This window comes from Podarcis muralis, chromosome 3, assembly GCF_964188315.1.
Source record: "Podarcis muralis chromosome 3, rPodMur119.hap1.1, whole genome shotgun sequence".
In the NCBI taxonomy this organism is placed as follows: Eukaryota; Metazoa; Chordata; class Lepidosauria; order Squamata; family Lacertidae; genus Podarcis; species Podarcis muralis.
The window spans coordinates 42,848,467-42,869,567 of NC_135657.1; the positions used below are offsets into that span (position 1 = coordinate 42,848,467).

Here is a 21,101-nt window from a genome sequence, read left to right on the forward strand (position 1 = left end):
GACATTCCCATCACATATGGAGGTATGTGCTTGTGGAGGTGCATCCTTTGCAGCATTTTTGTGAGGTTCCTGGGCATATTTCCGTGGTGTTAGGTACCATCTGTAAGTGAATTTCAGAGTAAGCTCTTTTCTTTTCGCTAATATAGATTTAAAGGGAGATTTAGACCACATTCTGGTCCATTGGTGGTGGGGTTATTTATGTCAGAGAACTGTGGCTGATCTTCCTTGTTCTATTACATGGGTTCCTTCCTTTGGGTTCCAAACCAAATTAGTTAGCTTAAATGAGATCACTCCTTAAGAGTCAGTGGTCAGTTTGCATGTCATGGCAAACCATTTAACCATTTAAGGATCAGGATTGCTTGGCTTCTCCCCACCAGCATACCCTCCAACACGTTGAGGCAAAAAACCAGGATGCCTGTGAGATCACAGCCCTGAAAAAGTGCTTTTTGGGGCAAGATTGAGGTGCTCAAATGTGTGCTGTGCTCTTGTGTGAAAAACTGGGTTGTACCGCAACAGTTGGGAAACACACCATGATTCTTGTCTTAGTATTATACCCCCTCTACGGATCATGGATGGTTTCACACAAACAAACCAGAGTCAGTATGCCAAAAACAATGGCTACAGATTTGTTGGCTGCTCTGTGGTTTATTTCCCTTGAACAATATGGCCAAGATAGGTGTGTTCACAGCAAACTGTTAGCTATGGTTCATTGTATCATGTAAATGGTGTCCTTGAAGTGTTTAAACCAGTTCCATGACTGGAAATTTTTCACATGCATAGTGGAAAATGCTATTGGAAAAATGAGAAATAAAGAAAAACCAAAACTGACAAATTTAGCCATCCCTAGATAATACATAGAAACCAATACTACTTAAGCCCTTAAAAGCTATTTACTTCAATGAGACTTATAGACTACAATCCTATACATTTTTATCTGGGAGCTCACTGGGATTTACTTCTGAGTAAACATGCATATGATTGCACTGTGAAAAAACTTATTTTTGTGTTGCACCCCTGATATTGGAAGATATCAAGTTGCCAGTTCCTCGCAGCCTTTCCAATTGTGTATAAAGTTCACTCAGGAAAAACCCTGTGCACAGTTGTGGTGTATCAAGAATACACCATGAAGCACAGTAGATTGATTTCCTCTCCACACCGCATCATAATCCCGTCACAGACTACCATCAGCACAAATACCTCTTGATAACTATAATTACCGTATTTTTCGCTCTATAACACGCACCTGACCATAACACGCACGTAGTTTTTAGAGGAGGAAAGCAAGAAAAAAATATTCTAAACAAAACAGTGGATGTATGATTTTTGTGGTTCATGCTGTGGCCACAAACGTGATCTGACGGTGAGTTTGGGGTAGCCCAATGCAAAAATCCTGTGGATCCATGTGGATCCATGCTTTGTAACCACGTTTTTGCGCCATTGCAGCCCCATGAAACAGTGGGTGCGTGATTTTTTTGGTGCAGGCTGTAGCCATGGACATTTTATGTGATCTGATGGTGAACCTGGGGTGACCCAGTGCAAAAATCCTGAGGATCCATGTGGATCCGTGCTTTGTAACCACGTTTTAAGTAGGGAGGGAAGGAAAAGCATTCAAGGGACAAGGAGCATGCGTGGGGTGTGTAGAGAAGGATGTGGCTAATGATGCAGGCAAGCGGTTAAAGGGGAGAAGGAACACGCGTGGGGTGGGTGGAGAAGGATGTGGCTAATGATGCAGGAGAGGGATTTAAGGGGAGAAGGAACACGCGTGGGGTGTGTAGAGAAGGATGTGGCTAATGATGCAGGAGAGGGATTTAAGGGGAGAAGGAACACGCATGGGGTGTGTAGAGAAGGATGCGGCTAATGATGCAGGCGAGCGGTTAAAGGGGAGAAGGAACACGCGTGGGGTGGGTGGAGAAGGATGTGGCTAATGATGCAGGAGAGGGATTTAAGGGGAGAAGGAACACGCGTGGGGTGGGTGGAGAAGGATGTGGCTAATGATGCAGGAGAGGGATTTAAGGGGAGAAGGAACACGCGTGGGGTGTGTGGAAAAGGATGCGGCTAATGATGCAGGAGAGGGATTTAAGGGGAGAAGGAGCTCGAGTGGGGTGTGTGGAAAAGGAGCTTTTCGGAGAACTGAGAGGGGAGGGGGGAGGGAAAGAGCACTGTTGCTTTAAAGGAGCCAACCAGACAGCAGCCACTTACAGCAGTGTAAGCAGCTCCTTTCCTCTCCCACTTTGCTCCTTCTCTCCCTCTTTGCTGCTTTACGCAGCTAATGGCGAATCCCCTGCAACCCAAGTCCTGCTCAGCGGATCAGCTGAGACGCTGGGAGAATCGTAATTTCCCTCTCTCCCTCATCCCGTGCCCTCCTGTCCCCAGCAGCCTTTTTAAAAACTTTTTTACTGGTTTTCACTGCGCTCGTGGCTCAGAGCCCTCCTGTGCCCTGCCGTCCCTCTGCAGCCTCATTGCTCCGTTTAGAGAGCGTTGCTAGCTGAGGCTGCAGCAGCTGTTGCTGGCTATGCGGCGCTTTTCCGGCTCCCTATGGCTCCCGTCTGTCCCTCCTCGCGTGTAAGCGGCTGCTGCCCGCTTTGCTGCCATGGCTCTCCTTCCCTCCCTCCCTCCTCGGCTCCTCCCCCTCCTCCTGGCTGTAAAGCAAGCAAAGCTAGAGCAGTGCAAAGCCCTGCAAGCGGCGGCTCCCACTTTGATTGACTGACGGCAGCCATGGATCCAGTCGAGTGCATTCGCTCCTTAACACGCACAGGCATTTTCCCTTACTTTCTAGGAGCAAAAAAGTGCGTGTTTTGGAGCGAAAATTACGGTAGCTTTCTCCTCCTCCTCCTTTGGTTGGGTCAATTGAAGTTTAATTAAAAGTATCTGCAGAAAGAAGCAGAGTTAATGCTGTTCACTATCGCTTATTCAGGGCAACCTACACTCAAATAGCTGCTCAATGGCTCATAGCACTTTTCAAAATTCATAATAAAAAGCAGTGCCAATGTATGTTATAATGAGAATGTGCAGATAATGAGTAAGTGTGCTTTCAGTACAATTATCTCAGCTGCTCGGTCTTGCATTCAGCTAGTGGTCAGGTATTTGAGGTCCAAAGCGATAGGTTCCAGGTCAAAGGTTTAAGTAAACATATGTCACCTGAACGGGCAGGGGGACAGAATTAAATCATATTATAGGCTAATCAGGATATTAATGTTGATGACGGTAGTCTGAATATTTGTTTCTTTCAGTAGATCAATACCCTGCCCCTCCCCCAAGTGATTAATCTGATAAGGAATTTCCAGGCGTCTCCTGTAAACACTCTGTGCATTGTAGATTATTTTGGATCTTGTTCTAAGCTAAGTTTCACACTAGGCTCACTTGAAAACTGACTGTGCCTTTTGGGACTCACTGGAAAATTGAGAGTATGCAGTAGGCACCAGAATCACAACATTAGTAATAACTTTATGTATTTGCTTTTATCCTGCCTTTTCCATAAACTATTTAAAGGAATTAAAGATCTTAAGCGTATTGTAATAACATAAAGCAATAAATTAAAATGAACATCAAAAGAAGCAGGCATGCAAAACTACAAATTTTCCTGTATTAAAATGTTTGGCTGCATAAAACTGCTTTTGCTTGGTGCTTCCAGACAAAGGTTTAATACGCAAATGGGTCATTGAGGTTCCACAAATAAATTCTGGCAACAGGGTTTAGGGTGGTGTGCGTGTTTTAAACAGTGGTTCCCCCCCCCAAAAAAAAGAGAGAATTGGCATTTTGATGACAATAGCACTCTGTAGGCACTCATGTAAGCTTGTATGAGAAGCACTGATCCCACTGTAAACACCTGATTAGAAGCACCCTAGAGCTCATAAGAGCTTTTTTGTACCAAGCACATGTTCTGGGGGGGGGGGGGGACATTCAAGAACAGAGCAGGTCCAACCCTTGGTCAACACCCTCCTAACTTGGGGTACCCAAAGAGGGCCTCCCCACAAAATCTCAAGAGACTCCCCAGGTTTCCAGTTCCTTGCTCCCTATCCAAATGGAGTACAAGAAACTAAAAAATACTGAATATGGTGGTGGAATGTATAAATTTGGTACCGATCGAACAGTTTGCCAACAAATCTTTGAAAAAAGTTTCATTGCTTTAATTTCTCTACCATGGAGAACAATGGAGGGGCTGGAGTAAATAGGCTAAAAGAACTAAAAAGCCCTAAACTGCCTTGGTCCTGTATACCTGAAGGAGCATCTCCAACCCCATTGTTCAGCCCTGACACTGAGGTCCAGTGCCAAGGGCCTTCTGGTGGTTCCCTTCCTGCGGGAAGTGAGGTTACAGGGAACCAGGCAGGGGGCCTTTTCGGTAGTGGCGCCTGCCCTGTGGAATGCCCTCCCATCAGATGTCAAGGAAATAAGCAACTATTCTACTTTTAAAAGGCATCTGTTTAGGGAAGCTTTTGATGTTTAATGCTATGTTGTTTTTTGGTATTCAATTGGGAGCCACCCAGAGTGGCTAGGGAAACTCAGCCAGATGGGCAGGGGTAATAATAATAATAATAATAATAATAATAATAATAATAATAATAACAACAACAACTGTTCATGTGTCAAAAGCTGGTCAAGCGGCAGTGTTGTAGAAAGTGCAGCTCATAAACAGTCCCTCTTTTCCACAACTGAGGAAATAGCATCCACTCACCATCATATGCTGAGTATTGCTAAAACACCCAATATATTTTCTGTCCGTTGAGAACCGATACATACAACTGCACTTTATAAGACAGAGCTGCCAAAACAAGATGAACATATCTGCTTTGCATAGCACAGCTATGTGCTATACATTTAGTCAATACATGTGCTCTAATCCCAGCATCCTACAGAGATCAATCCTAAATGGTTCTCAAGGGAACTTGAATATTAAGTTTCAGCCTGGGAAAGGATCTTCCTCTCTAGTTCTCTTATGTGCAAGAAAGAAAGAAATCAACATTTCTTGGAGATTGTATGTGGAAACACTTAACAGTTGCTAGCTTGGAAAATAAGCTAGAATTTCTATTATTTATTTACAGAAAAATTATCCTGATCCCTCCTTCTATTGTTTATGTCATCTATTGCAAAATACATGATACAAGAAAATTAATGAATGATGTAGTAAGCCTCAAAGAATCATGCAACTCATTTTTAAATGGTTGTTTCTCAAATAGCAGCTCCCACCTGCTGCACCATTGTTCAAAAAGCAGCTGCTGGTGCTGCCTGAGGGGAGGGGGCACAATTGTTCAAAGGATAAAAATGGGCACTAGATGTAAACAAACATTGAGAAGCCTGTAAGTATATTGCTCCAAAAGATTTAACCCAACCACAAAGCATGCATAATGGGACAGGATGTCATCCTGAAATATAAAAAATCCACTACAGTGTTACAGCCCATGTTACAAGTGACCACAACCATCTTCATTATCAGGGAATGTGAAACTATTCCAAAACAAAGGAATGTCTAGGTCAGAGACAAGCTTATGTGGAACCAACTTTGGTGGGGAAAGGGCGTGTCTGGGCTAATGAACAGGGTAATATCCAATTGAACGTTGTGCTGGCTAGAGTCATTTACATTAATGGCCCTAACTTAGTAATGTTCATTCATTTCAGAGGGTCTACTCTGAGTAAATTTAGCTAAATACCACCCATATTGATTGAAGAAGTCCATGTTAGGATATTTCCGTTCCTCCTAAAAAAGGGAGCAGGCTGTTGTGTGTCACAAGCCTGCATACTTCCTGCTCACAGGAAGTTTCTGTTTTGTATATAGCTTTTGTTTTCTGTCTGTTGCCTCAACACGAAGGCAGGCAGGCATGTTTTTCCTTTGTTCTGACCAATGCTGAATAAAGTTGTAAATATGCTCTTCTGGGTGCATCTTCTGTTGCGAAGTCTGCTGCAAGGGCGTGCACGAGTCCTGGAATGAGTCTGAGGCTTGTGTCGCTAATTGACTGATGCTGTTTCTACGGGAGATCAATGGATCGTCCTCAGGCGACGTAGAGGCATGATGGCCTTTATCTCCCTGGCAGTATCCCAACAGTCCATACAGTGGTACCTCGGGTTACATACGCTTCAGGTTACAGACTCCGCTAACCCAAAAATATTACCTTGGGTTAAGAACTTTGCTTCAGGATGAGAACAGAAATTGTGCTCCAGTGGCGCAGCAGCAGCGGGAGGCCTCATTAGCTAAAGTGGTGCTTCAGGTTAAGAAGAGTTTCAGGTTAAGAATGGACCTCCAGAACGAATTAAGTACTTAACCCAAGGTACCACTGTATTTGAGACTGGGTTTAGGTCTTTTCTTTGTTCCAAAACACATAATTGCCATCTTCTTGGCTTGCTAATCCACGCAGGAAATCAGACTTCTGGATATTCATTCTACTGCAACTTAAAATATAATCAATGTCATTTGCAATACTAATTTGATCCCCTTGCTGTTAAGAACAGGCTTTCAGATAGTACTGATATATCAAAGGTGGCAGAGCTTTATATCCGTTGGGGTTTAGCAAAGGGGGAAAGAAATCCAATCTTCTGGCAATCAAAATAGAAAACCTGAAGTCCCACATAGGGCTAACCTCAATGCTTTGTGCCAGGGACCTATATTTGATACCTCCCTTTAATTCCAGCACAGGGATATAAAGGAATCTGGAGGACTGAAATCCTGGAAGTTTTTCAACATCTGTGTACTAACTGAGCAGGCATTATCATAGTGCTGCAAGGAACCTTGATCTCCTGAACCTCTCATTGATTTATTAAAGTTAAATCTGATTTCTTTGGACTGGGATCTGACAATCCTTTATGAGGAAAAGTAATCAAGAAGGAGGAAGAGAGCAATGCTGTTGGCCAAGTATAGAACAATCCAAGCAACTTGTTGTAAACAGCTGGAGTGCAATTCCTAAACTGAAGACTATGTATCTGTTACAATGCCATTCCTCAGAGGCTGGTAAACACTGATTGGCCTGCTCTGCATTCACTTCCCAGTGTGGTGTAGTGGTTAAGAGGGTAGACTCATAATTTGATGAACCGGGTTCGCGTCTTCGCTCCTCCACATGCAGCTGCTGGGTGACCTTGGGCTAGTCACACTTCTCTGAAGCCCCACTCACTTCACAGAGTGTTTCTTGTGGGGGAGGAAGGGAAAGGAGAATGTTAGCCGCTTTGAGACTCCTTCGGGTAGTGATAAAGCAGGATATCAAATCCAAACTGTTCTTCTTCTTCTTCCCCTGTACATGCCACCAGCAAAACATAGGCTGGATGTGGGTGAGGCTGGATAGATCCAGTTAGACAAACAACATATTGCAATTGTGCAGGCAAGTTTCTAGATCAGATCTGGCGCCAGCATAGAAAGAAGAATAGAAAAGAAACTCAAATGATTTGGCAGCATGCAGTGATTTTCAGACTTCAGTGTCATCTTTGTGTTTCTCCAGCCATGCAGTGTGCACATAATTGGCTGTTTGCAAACAAAGGCACAAAAAGGAAACGTTCAATGTAAGCCACAATTAGCATTTGCTGTTGAGGCTTGTGAGCTCACTGGCTTGTATTTGTGCTGAACAACATGACACATGACCCCTTGGTGGAGGGCAGGGGAGAACAAGGATGAAGTCAAGTGGACATTGAGGGGCATTCCACAAAAATCAAAAGCAAAATAGAGGACTGGTACATGGGCTAAATAAATTTCAGTCATGAAATCAAGATAGAGATACTACTAGCTCCCCAACACTCACATGTCAAGCCTAATTAACTCTTCACTTCTGATTGAAATCTAATGAGCTGTCTAATAAATGGAATACTGAACAAAAAGGCTGAAACTGCTGTTATCAGAGAAGTGAACATTGGAAATCAGCTCACCCAGACAAGGATTGTACCAGTTTAAGACTGACAACCAAGATAGGATAGTTTGATTTAGAGTCCAGCTCTTGAAGGTTGAAATGTCTGCTGACCATGACAATGGTTCTACATCATCACTAGTATTGCAACTCTAAGTACACTTTGTAAAAAGAAAGTCCCACTGAACTGAGTAGAAATTACTTCTATGTAGACATACTGAACAACAGGTTGAAAGACAATTACAGATTGTGCATAAGGCTTTGTGCCATTCCACTGCCTTCCTCCACCTGAAAATTCATTAGTTTCCCCTATTCTAAAGGGTCCAGGAAGGAAAATTCAGTTTCAGATCTAATGCTTGCAAGCATCACTTGTCATATTTCAGGTTATTTGAATGTGGAGCTTGCTCTGATTCAACGCCACTGCTATTTATTTATTTAAGAAAATTGTATTTTATGAAGTCTACAATATTCTGCATCCATGGACTATTTGTCAACCTGTCTTCCTCTTAAGCCATCATTACTAATACTGAGCATCTCTTATGTTCTGTTTTAGCAGGTTTCTCTGTGTCTACATGGCCTTAGTACCCATTATCTCAGTGGGCAACTTACTGAAATATGTTTGTTGCTTTTACTGATGTACTCAGAGAGGTTGCTAGATGGCAAGATGCTGTGCTGTATGTGATCCAGTGGTGATGGAAACATAACACATCAAATGCTAAGGACAGCTGCTTTCTGGGATCATATCAGATTCTCAATTGCAGCCACAAAACAAACAGAATAACTGAGGTTATTTTCTCCAGCCTCCACCTTTCCCACCAAAACCAGGGCATCTGCATAGCTACAAAGCTTAGAAAAGTTCCCATTAGTGCCAACAGAAACTTCCCCCCTAAGTCTCATACTTATATGTGTGGAGGGGTGATTTGAAGTGGGGAGTAGGCTGCGACTAAGGACAAGAGGGAGAGTTCTCCATTGCCTCTGCACTAGAGATCCTGAGCGCTCTCACAGCTGTAATTTAAGAGACAAAGAAGGCTGCACCTCACACATGAAATGTAATGTGAGTTTTGAACCTGGCGGGCAAAGTTATCCAGGTTTGCAGCAGAATTTCTTCCTAGTTCTCTTGCATTGGAGAGATTGAACTCAATAGTTTATGAATTCAATGCTTGTTTTCTCCCACTGTCCTTTAGGCTCTCCCCAAGAGCTTCTACAATTGTGTTAAAAGTGCTACTCCCAAACAGAAATCAGGCAATTGCTACTATTTTCCCTGTCCACTCAGTCTGCATTCTCAACATGAAGAATTAATTGTGTGTCAATGGTTCTAGTACTGAAAAATTCTCCATTCCATCTTATTCCTGCTTGATCTTATGTAAAACATGTGAAGAAAGCCTGGTCTCTGAAAAATCACATATATAATTGAAGAAGGGCTTTATGAATTTACCGCAATATTTAAATGTCTGCTTTTTGACAAAACATACTATAGCATCACAGCACTACAAGATCTTTACATGTTTATTAGTGTTATAACAAATACAAAGAGGCAAAGGGAAAAAGCTAGATTCTGCTGTAAATTAAGAGAGGAATTGTTTCCATGAACATCTGGGATGAATGTAAGCAACCTCCTCACTGCTTAAACAAAGAGCTGGCACAAGGAGAAAGGAAGAGATCTGTTTTCATTTAGAACATTGTTCCTTCCTTGGAGTTGAGGTATTATATTAAATAATACAATTTTCTGTGTGTAGATGGGGATTGTAGTATAGAAGTTTTTTAAAAGAAATCTTTATACATTGGATTTTAGAGGTACATCAATCTAAGAGATGAATCCATTCCAGAATATCTAGTTTCTCCTAAACTAGAATCAGATTAAGTCAGATGTTTGTGACATCTTCAAATCTTCCATCTTAGAACCCCAAGGCACAAAACAGGGTAAATTGATCTCTGGAATCATGGCAGAATTGTGACTTCTCATTTCCAACTAAAATAGAATTAAAATAATTTTGTGCTCTGATCTGTGTAAGATACAAAACAGAGAGATATAGTATGACTTCAGTGAGGAGGCTTGTGCTTGAAATTTGGATCTCTTCTATCAGTCCTCTTGCATGATCAGGCTATAGATCTAGTCTGCATGTTTTTGTTCCAGATCAGAAAAGCACTTCTCTTATCTTACTCATGAACAATATCACTAGAAAGCACATGTGAAATTAACACTTCTGTGTTCCCAAGTTCTGATTGTCCCATGGGCAATCTTGGAACAAATAAATCACCATACATTGTGATCAACACACAAGGTAGAGTTGCTTACAAGTTTGCAGCCCAACCAGCACTGCATGGAAGCTATTCCTATGAACTGGCACCTTCAGATAGGAGCTTTACACAGAAACTGATACGGCTTTTACAAGCATGATATACTTTTTTAAGCCATTATGACTGCTGTGGGGATAGCTCCCATGTTCATACATGTTCAGTGTCTCCATTAAACCCAGGCCTGAATGCTCCAAGGATCCATCAGTGTTATGTTTGATTTGGCCACTTGAATAACATGAAGGCTGCAAGAGGTACATTTTTGGACACAATTCTCACTAATCTCATGTGTTAAGATGAATTAAATATAAATGATCAAATACAAATACCATCAAAAAAATGAAAAAAGTTAAGGATTAAAAGCAAACACATTTAACAACATTTACTTACTTACTTACTTACTTACTTACTTACTTACTTACTTACTTATCACTGATAACAAACTAGGAAACGCACAAAAGAAAAACTGATTGCATTTACGAACCAAAAAGCAACAATGGCCATAGTGAAAGACAGAATTTAAATGCCTAAAATGAGACAAGGGCAAAGCAAAACAAGGAAATAATTAGAATAATCCAACAGAGATGAAAATCAAGGCACAAACTGGCAGCGCAGTGTCAACTAAAAGAAAGGAGGCATCTAAAGATTAAGAAGCTGAAAGAAACAGACCTCAGCAATGGAAGAAATTAGGAGATGAAACAGAAAGGGAAGAATCAAAAAGCAAACCAAATGTCTAGCACAAGAAGATGAGGAAAGAAGGAATTCCAGTAACAAGCAATGAAATGAGTGAGGGAGAGGCAGAGTGGAACAGGACGCAGGAGGGAAAAAATATAAAATACTATTTTTAACTAAGTTAAATTTAATTTGAGAAAATGAGTTAGATTAACTTGAACATTATATGCCAAAAAACCAGGGTGGAATGGAATACCCTTTCCTCAAGCATTTTAGAAGCCTTTCAAAATGAGCTTTATATATAAGCAGATCACTAATCCAACTGTTTAACTATTATGTGAAACAGCAACTGTTCTCAGCCTATCTGAAAATCTGATACTTTCTGCCCTAGACACCTCTCAAACAAACTAGACTTAGACCACATGGAATGGCTTAATCCTATTGACTCAGGTGGGGTCATCTTATCAGTTAGCTCTTCTCACAGGTGAACAAAGCAAATTTTAGTGGAGGCCTTTGCCCCCAGATTCCCATCATTTATGTTGACTGAGCTTTGTCAATTCTGTTTTCGCCCATCCTCAAACAAACAAACACATGTGTGTGAAGTCTTGCATTGCAGCTATATAAACTAGCAATTTGGTGTTTCCCTTATAGCAGTAAGGTTACTCTGGAGCTGACAGCATGCTTTGCAGATGATAACCTAGACTGATAGATGCTCATAGTTTATTGCCTGCTAGAAAAAAAGTTGTTGAAAAACATATGTACATAAGCATTTTGGGGCACTCACTGCAGTACACTCCATACCAAGTGGCTCTTAGCATGCTAGCCAAGATAAATATCTACTAGCCAAGACAAATATCTAACTGCTGCCCATGCCTCAACTCTTCCTCTCCACATCAAGTTGCTTATTTGTCACATTTATATCCTATATTTCCTCATAGGGCATCATAAATAGGGTTAGTTTTTTTTTTTCCCCTACCCTTGGTGGGGAAGATTAAGCAGCATATAAGTTACTTGGCAGCAGTAGTGGCTCAAATGGGGGACAGATTTTCAAAACTAATCTTCTGACACCAGTATTGCTGCTGCTCACACGGATCTAGGGTGGGTGTTGAAGGTGGCTATGAGATTTGGGGCTGCACAGCAACACCAGCAAGGGTGCCAGATTGGCTCTGCTAGCATGCCAGAGCAGCCACTACCTCATTAATGCTCCATCCCCAACTAGGTTATGTTAGGAGGACAACTCTGTGGTTGTGCCCAATTGCATTCAGGAGATAGTTTGATGCATCTGATGAAGTGGACTGCAGTAGACTGTGCTGTAACAAATTTGTTAGTCTTAAAGGTGCCACAAGACTGCCATTTTTTACTCTGTCCAGCCACTTCTGAGCTTCGTTTAAATGGGAAATTGATTGCAGCTTCATAATTTCCAAAGCCCTTGTTCTACATGGTATGACTGTATACGGATATCTTCTTGTCCTGTGGAAGGTGGGGTTGTAATCATGCCACTGGTCCTGCTATCTTCCATGTATTAGCCCACACCCATTCATATATTTCTCGGAATGTGTGCCCAGTCACTACTGCCCATTCAGAGTACCATTCAGTCAAGTTGTTTCTACGCATGTAGCCATGATGTGCATCTTCTAATGTGGAAGGCTGAGGAAGTAGAAGGTGCGGGGCCTGTAATCACCACTGTGATTCCTCAAACATCCCCTCCCACTATCCAGTATAAGCAACTCTACCACTGTTCCCCCATCCTCTCCTCCTTCTCCTGCCCCCCCTGCTTGCTATAAAAAAAAATGCTGCTGCTAATTTGATGGTGATGGAGGCAGTCTTTCTGTCTCCGACTCCTCTCTGCCTTACATGGAGGAATGACAGTCACTTTGAAGAGCCCTGCCAGGGTCACATGGGTGGCAGCAGTACCTGAATGGGTGAGCCAACTGGCAAGATCAGTGAGCCGGAGATCAAGGTTGCTAATCTGCCACCCGCTCCATCTGACGCCTAAGGCCAATTTGCCCGATGGAAGCGCCAGCCGTCACTTAAATGTTTGTATAGGATTTTTGTCTTTCTCTTTTGTATTTCCAATCAGTCAGTTCATTTTCACTGATTATGAAGATGAACAGTCAATAACATCAGTCTCTTGTCTCACTGAAATTTTATTGTTCCAGGAAGCAATGCCTTCTGGAGAACTATTTGACTGGATTTAGAGTCCAGTGATTTCCTTTACAAAATGAGCATCACAAGTCAATAGATACAAAGACTTATTATCCCATAAACTGTGGTATGTTGCAAAGCCAGCTATGTAGTCAAACAGCATGGCCATTTTACCATTCCCTCAGCATACTGTGGTCTTGTTATAAGCAAAACCATACTGGATAGACATATACCCTTGAGCCAAACTGAAAGCAACTAGACATATGTTAAATTTCTCGAAGTTACACAGAGGTTCCTTTACAGTTTCAAGTGGCCATCAGTGTTTATGTTTACCCACTAATTGCTGGGGGAAAGTTGTCTGAATGAATTGCTGTCTTAAGAAAACACTAGTTCTTTTAGCAGTCTTGTAACAGTACTCAGCCAACATGGCAGATCTTGGCTGGAATTTAGAAAAAGAAAGAAAGACTCTACAGCTGTGCTTTAACAACTGTCTTATTCAGTAATTTTCAAAATGGGAAAGGCATTATCAGATGAAAGGATTACAATTCAGATTTTACAGGTATAAACTGTAAGGTTTAGTACTTTTTACATTGGACCCACATGAGCTTTTGAATCTGTGACTGCCTAGTGGTGGACAAAATGGAGACAACTCCAGATGTCTTTATCAATGCAGATACACAAAAGCATCAATATATTTTATATGGTCAACATATCAGCATATAAAACCATCTATGTATCATTTGCTTAATTTTTAGTATGCAAATATCAATGTGGTCAGAGGTGATTTGTATAATTAACTGAGCCATGACTGTACAAAGAATCAGATTAATGCTCTTAATTTTCATTTTTACAATCCTGAGAGGTAACATTTAACACCTAAGCTCCATGATTAGCAGGCGACTCGGGAGTCTTCAATTTTGCAGAAAAGCATCTACTATAGATGTATTTGTAGAATTGGGGAAATAGACTAGACTAGTGTTTATTGCATTAGCCCATCAACCATACCAGCAGACTTGGGGAAATAATAATAAAAAAAACCTCTCTAGTCACTTTAAAATTTGTCCTGTACAATCCAGAACTTGATGTTATTAGGACTAGTATGCCTAGCTTGACAAAGCAAGGTTATTTATTCTACTCTCATATAAGTAGATCCTACTGATAATTGTGAGAAATTGAAATATGACATGGATACAGTCATAACAATTCCACCTATTATGGCTGCTGAAAACAACACAGTCAGAAATGCAGAAATTGCTCCCAGCTGCTAGGCTGTGTTATCTCTTCCTGCATAGTCTAGTTTCTCCATGCAGATACTGGAACATGCATGGCTGAGGATAGGCTGTGGCCACTTGTGTACAAGAGAAAGTGACCATGTGGTAGAGTTTCAGTGCTTAATAAAAAACAGACTCCCTTTTTCACAGACTCATGTGAAATCGCCTGAAAGCTTTTCAACATTCCTTTTAAATTTATTATCCTCCAGGAGCCTCTCGTGAACAAGCACCCTCTTGTGTAGCATCCATTCATTTCAGCAGGTTGGCAACATTGGTAGGAAAGAATCACTTGGCTGATATACTCAGCAGTATATGCAGAGCAGAAATTCCCAGGGCATTGTACTCACCCTGCTGTCCACTTTGTAACTGAGAATCATCAGGCCAGGTGGAGCAACTGGAGCAAAATCATGAACCGCAGCCAGTCTGGCATCTTTCGAAAGCAGGAGTGGCGTATTTTAATGCCCACACCCAAATAACATGTGAATTGATCGGTTGAAAGAATTCTGCTCTTGGTGGCTGGCAAATTGTTCGTGAGAAGCTAATTTTATTTCTGAGTATTATTCTAGATAAGTTGTTGTCACAATAATATCACGGTTCTGCTTAAACCCAGAGATGCTTATCAGTAAAAGCAGGTGGGGCTGACCTGTTTTTCTGTATTCCCTCAGAATACAGAAGGGCCACATGTTGGTTGTGGGCGAGTTGTGCCACATGCCAGTTGTGGGTGAGGCCAAAGCCAGCAGTAGTGGGACGGACAGAGCCAAAAGTGGGCATGGCCACCTCATTTTCCTTCTCTTTCTACTAACTTCTCTTTGTTTTTGACATCCATCACTTCACTTCTTCTATACCTAGCAGGCTGCCATGGAAAAACAGATCATTCTGGCCAGAGATATTGTAGAAGGCTTATGGAAGTCTGGCCAGGGCTGCATAATATTAGGCCAAGGGTTGCCTACCCCAGACTTAAAGGGAGGGAGCTGGACTAGGGCATGCATTGTGCCCTAAACATATTGAGGTATGAAGTGCTTTTTTCCAGGGGAATGCAGGGGTACGCATAACCCTAAACATTTTGTGAATCTAAGTTTGGCCTCATTGAGGGGCAGTAGTTCAATATGAGTAGGAAAATGAGAGTACCGCTAATCTTATTATTTATTTATTTTTAGGGGGAAAAGCACTGAAGGTATGTTTTCAAGTATTCAATTCCAGGCACTCAGGAAATCAATGGAACTACTCCAGTGTAAGCACTTAGCAGAATGAGTACAATGGCTTGGCAGTCATTTCAATAATTTTAGGCTGAATACAAAGGGATAAGATTCAGTATTCATTAAGTTCAGAAATTTCCCTGCATGTTGTCCAACATCTTGTCTAACATGCAAAATGCAAAATCTAAGCTTAAAGACCTATAAACAATTTCAAGTTGCTTGTTGCCAATGCACATTGTCTCTGCTTGCCCTGAAGGATCAGAAGGCTTATTTACATGACTTGGCTCACGCCTAAGTAAATATCAAAGCTAAAGCACTAACCAACACTTATGAAGCATTTTTTCTTTTTTTACTTGATGGTGGGTTAACTCAAGTTATTGTGAGGTTTGATTCAATCTAGTCAAGAAAATTAGGAGACAATAGCTGTTTATTTCTCTAGTCCTTTCTCCAATAAAAGGATGAATTCCACAAAAGGCTTTAATGTACAACATAAGTCTCTAATTTTGTGTAATACAGTTTCCCTTTTTAAAAACTGCTGAATGCCCAATGCTATAATTAAAATTAAAGCCATATTCAACTGCTAGAGGGTCAGTTTAAAAAAAAAATCAAACCTACCATTTTTACTCTGAAAAGCCTGAAAACAGACATCTTTCAGGCTGACAAAAGGCACTCTGTCTGCTAGCCCTGAAATGGGCTTTAGAAATAGCCGAGTGTTATACAGGAGTTGTTAATTTTCTCCCCCACACATTCCAATGGACCCCCCCCCCCCATCTTATTATGTCATATATTGCAAATTTAAATGTAGTTCATTAAGAGAGAGAGAAAGTGAGGGGAGTCCAAAAATTACCCCTATTTCTTAATGTAAGTTTGACAAGTCATCCCACAATTTTGCCATTGGATGTAGTTTTTTCAATGGAATACTGTTAGGATTTGCATTCTTTGGACAGCAAGAAACCAAAAGATTTGCCTAAGCCTTATTTAGCCAAGCCATATTGTCCCTCCTACTGTTCAAGCCTCTTAGCAAAATACTGGTAGGTTTATTTATTTATTTATTTGTTTAGTTTATTTATTTACGTATTTCTATGCCGCCATATCATAAAATATCATGGCGGTGTGCAGCTATAAAACATAAAACACAATTTAAAACAATAAAAATACATAATTAAAGTGCCCAGTTAATCAATGTTAACATCTGTGTATGCCTTGTTAGCATAAAAAGGCCTTCAAGAGACGTTTGAAAGTCAAAAGGATGCCTGCCAACTTTCTGCTAGAAGAGTGCTCCACAGTATGGGACTGGTGGTACTAAATGCCCAACTTCTAGTGGAGCCCAGTTCAGCCTCCGTAACATGGGGAATAAATAGTATAGTATCTTCATTGTATAGACTCATCTCTTACCCCAGCCTCCCTCATTTTAACTAACCCAAGACCAGCCAGCTCTGTACTTGACTAGCATCCATATAACCCTCAGTTGTAAACAACTGTCTGTGTGCTTCAGTGTTTGTTTGTTTGTTTGTTTGTTTGTTTGATGATTCACTGTCTTTCAGATTCTTTGAAAGAGAATCTCAAGTCTCCTCACCAGATGCCAGAACGGTATGTTCAACAATGAATGGCAGCCCCGCATCTCCTCCCGTCTCCTTGGAAATGATTAGTAGATGTGACATCATTTCCTGCCCTGCAAACATCTTCCAGTTGGGTGGTATTCAACTGAGTGGACCCATTGCCATTGTTGGAGCTAACTTAAGTCATGTTCAGTGCTTTTTTCAGGGGGTACTCAAGGATAAGCAGTACCGGCACCCCTTTTTTGTTGTTAACACTATTCTGAGCATAACGTCATTGACTACCACCCATGAAGTATAGCAGGGCAAAGGCACTGGCAAATCTGGGCTGAGGATACTCATGCCATGAGTCTTTGGCATAAAGTTCCTGGCCAGGTGCTTCATGCAGCCAGTGGTCAGTTGTGCAGCAGCTGCAAGGTGGGCGGGCTGTATCCTGAAGGGTTATGGAGTCAGGTACAAGTGAGCATCAGCACTGCTGATCAGATGTTTGGTAGCTGCAAGTGGGGAGACAGTTGTGCAGATACACCTCAAGCACCTGAACAGCGGTCAAGAATTCTTTCCTTTCTTTCCTAGCAGCCTTATTGGGGGGAGGATGAGAGAGGCCAACTGTGATGGCAGCTCCCCCCACCAGACACTGCCAACACAGCTGGCCTCTTTCCTCCTACCAACCCTCATCCCACCCCAGTAAAGCTGCATCTCCTCACCGCAGGGGCTGTTCATGTGCTTAGCCTGCTGCCAGCTTCCAGCACATTCGCATGTGAGCTAGTCTACTGTTTGGTCCCATTGGTGCTGGAGAGACACCATCACACTCCTACAGATCAATGTGACTTTTCAAGTTCTAGGAAAACTCATAAACAAACACAAGTGTTGTTTTTTTATCTCTCACTATCATTTTAAATGGGTGCAGGGTAATGGAAAGAAGCAAAACTGCATGTTGCTCTAGATCCAACAAATCATGCAAGAAGAGTTACCGATGAAAGAAGAATGGAGGATGAAATTGATGGACTATGCAGAACTGGATAAATTAACAGGAAGGATTCGAAACCTGCGGCACCAGAGATTCTTAGAAGACTGGAGTAAATATATGAACTATTGGAAAAGTAATTGTAATGAACAGATTACACTAGTAGGATTGCAAGAAGTTTTGTAAGGATGTTTATTTGAAATATTGCAAGAAAGACTATGAGGAGAATTATTAGTTAATGATAATTAAGAGTAATAGAGAAATTAAGAAATGCAGAATAAGTGATAAAGAACGGAAAATCATCATAGGTGTTGACGGAAGTCTAAAAATATTGTATAAGATAAGAAGTTATGTTATATGATTGTTGGAAATGTATGTTAAAAAAAACTAATAAAAATGTATATTAAAAAATCCAACAAATCATTCCACTTAAAACTTCATCATGGAGCAATGAACATATCAGCCCATCCTTTTATCAGTCTTTGAAGTGTTAGCCTTAGACCTGGATGCCCACAGTCCCTGGCACATCAGAGCTGCAGAGAACAAGCAAACTTTCCATCTTACCTGGCAAAAAAGGAAGCTGCCACTGAGGTGCCTGTTGACGTGTCACTGGCAACACAGGTGCTTTGGGAAGCAGGTAAGCTGTACAAGGAGGGTTTATCGGCATTGTAGCGGTTCAGCGCAGCTTCAGTCAATCCCTCTCGGCCAGTCTCGGTCATCAACTGGGAAATCTGAAGGAGGAAAAAAGGTACAGGCTCATTGGGTGCTATTTCACCTGACCACATCTTTTGGAAGGCAGGGAGAAGAGTATTGCATTCAGCACACTTCTGTGACCTTTTAAATGCATTTACTGGCTCTGCAATCCAGTTCTGTGGCACTTTGGCTAAGACTTTACCTCATTTCCATTAAAAGTAATGAGATAAAATCACCCCCTGACATTGTAAGTTTCCTTTATGGCTCTGGAGGTCCTTCTGTTTGGAGGAGAAAGTGTAAACCATTATCCTTGCTTCATTTGAGCACAGTGGGGAACTCGGAGGCATTAGTCAAAGCCTACTTATTAAAGGAAATCTGTACAAACATTTGCCAGTGTGGCAACGTAGCCGTGCATAATGCAAGTCAAAATGGGTGTTTGAGAACCAGACGTACCAAGCATCTCCATGTATTCCAAGCATTTAAGAGATGTGACTCTGACTCAAGCAAGATGTTAATGTGTATTTTTCATATTACTGCCTGCAATTTCTTACAGGATAAAAAAAAAAATCAAAAGTAATTGAATCTAAAAAAAACAACCCATACAGTCCTGTAAAATGCTAATTAACATAAATCTTTCTCATACATGTCAAATGGCATTGTCAGCATCTGTCCCATTTGCACCTCTTTCTCCCCAGCACCGCCCCCAATTTCCCCCCCAAAACAAAAATTGCCTGCAATTTCTATTTATGCTGTGTAAAAAGTGACTGGCTCTTCATACCAGAATGCAAGGTTAAAAAAATTAAAAGCACTTCCCGTACTTGGCCAGGTCTATGGTAGCATTTATTTCCTGGTTGATTTGTTATGTAGTTGTGCACCAGATGCTTAATAGACAATATATTTTCTTACAAGGCCAGGTGTTACGCATTTGATGAACCTCATGTGCCTGTTTAGTAAAAGGTTTGGCATCCTCTCACTGATTCAGGCAATCTGACATCCTGAATATCTTAAACCTGACAGGTGACCAGAGCCCTGGCAAAGCAGGCTAGTATATAAGAAGTATATTCTCATCTATATGCCAAAATACTTTCTGTTTCTTATCAGGTCCACTTTTTTGGGGGGGGAGGCACTCTTATTATCAGCACCCTCCTTTTACAGCTACTACTATGACCTACTTGTACCTTCATCCTACACTTACTTAGTTACTTATTATTTATTGAAGTGATATACCACCCATCATCCAATGATCACAAGGTGGTTTACAGTACAGGTAGCCCCCCGTTTATGTGCATTCAATATGTGCACAACCATGTATACATGTATTGCACTGTATACCTGGAAGTGACCTGGAAGTGTCATAAAGAGGTCACTGAAATGTCACTAAAAGGGCAGAACCGGAGTGGGGAAGGGGTGTTTCAGGCTTTTGCAATGGGTTTCAATTATAAGTGATTTCACCAATGTGCACAGTGCCTCGGAATGTAACCCCCCATATATGAGGGTGGGGGTGGGGGGCTGCCTGTATATATTTACATAGAAAACAGTTGCCTTGCTTTCCGTGGATTGCATTTCCAAGTAAATCTGCTTTGAACCTCAAACCAACTGTACACTGAACACGCATTTCTGTCCTGATTCCCAGTACTTTTGTGTTGTTGTTGTTTTAGACCAGTGGTGTAGTGGTCCAGGCTCATGGGGTTTCAAAAACCTATTACTATTGCTGCAGCAATCAGTCCACAGTGGGAACTACAGTGGTACCTCGGGTTACATACGCTTCAGGTTACAGACTCCGCTAACCGAGAAATAGTACCTCGGGTTAAGAACTTTGCTTCAGGATGAGAACAGAAATTGGGCTCCAGCGGCGTGGCAGCAGCAGGAGGCCCCATTAGCTAAAGTGGTGCTTCAGGTTAAGAAGAGTTTCAGGTTAAGTATGGACCTCTGGAACGAATTAAGTACTTAACCCGAGGTACCACTGTACTAAACAGAATGAAAAAATATTTCCTCCTCTGAGGATGGGAAAGAGTTTACTAGGACTGATTGGCCATGGTACTTATCCTGCATTCTTCCTCTCATCTAATTCAACTGAGGTCACCGTTAAAAAATGAATCTGTTCAGACAAAAGATCAAGAACTGACATATCTTCCCATTGAACAATGGAACAGATAAGTCAAGCTGCAAACAAGCTGACTTATCACTATTGCAAGCTGAAATGCCGCATGACATACTCTCAACAGCAATTCCCACAGATGAGCTAAGCAATATTGCTCAGCTTTTATTGGGATTCCACAAAGAAGGATTAAAATTAGGAACTATTTAGCCACAAGTGTGGACTTTGCTATTTGGCCTTGTGCAGCACACAGAAACAAGCTTTATCCACAGTGAGACAGATGCATGTCAAGTTGACTTAAGTGACATTTCTGGATGCCACAGGAAATAAGGTGTGTGTGTGTGTGTGTGTGTGTGTGTGTGTGTGTGTGCTTAATATGAGTAAATAGAGAACC

At 41.5% G+C, this 21,101-nt stretch overlaps 1 protein-coding gene across 3 annotated transcripts in view; it reads right to left on the minus strand.

The window, feature by feature from the left end:
* Positions 1-21,101, minus strand: part of KIF26B (kinesin family member 26B) — a 267,176-nt gene that overhangs the window by 134,105 nt on the left and 111,970 nt on the right. For all 3 annotated transcript variants that reach the window (XM_028724152.2, XM_028724151.2, XM_077925724.1), the window contains one exon: positions 18,481-18,647. In XM_028724152.2, the coding sequence (XP_028579985.2) occupies positions 18,481-18,647 (167 nt within the window). The remainder of the gene's footprint in view (positions 1-18,480; positions 18,648-21,101) is intronic.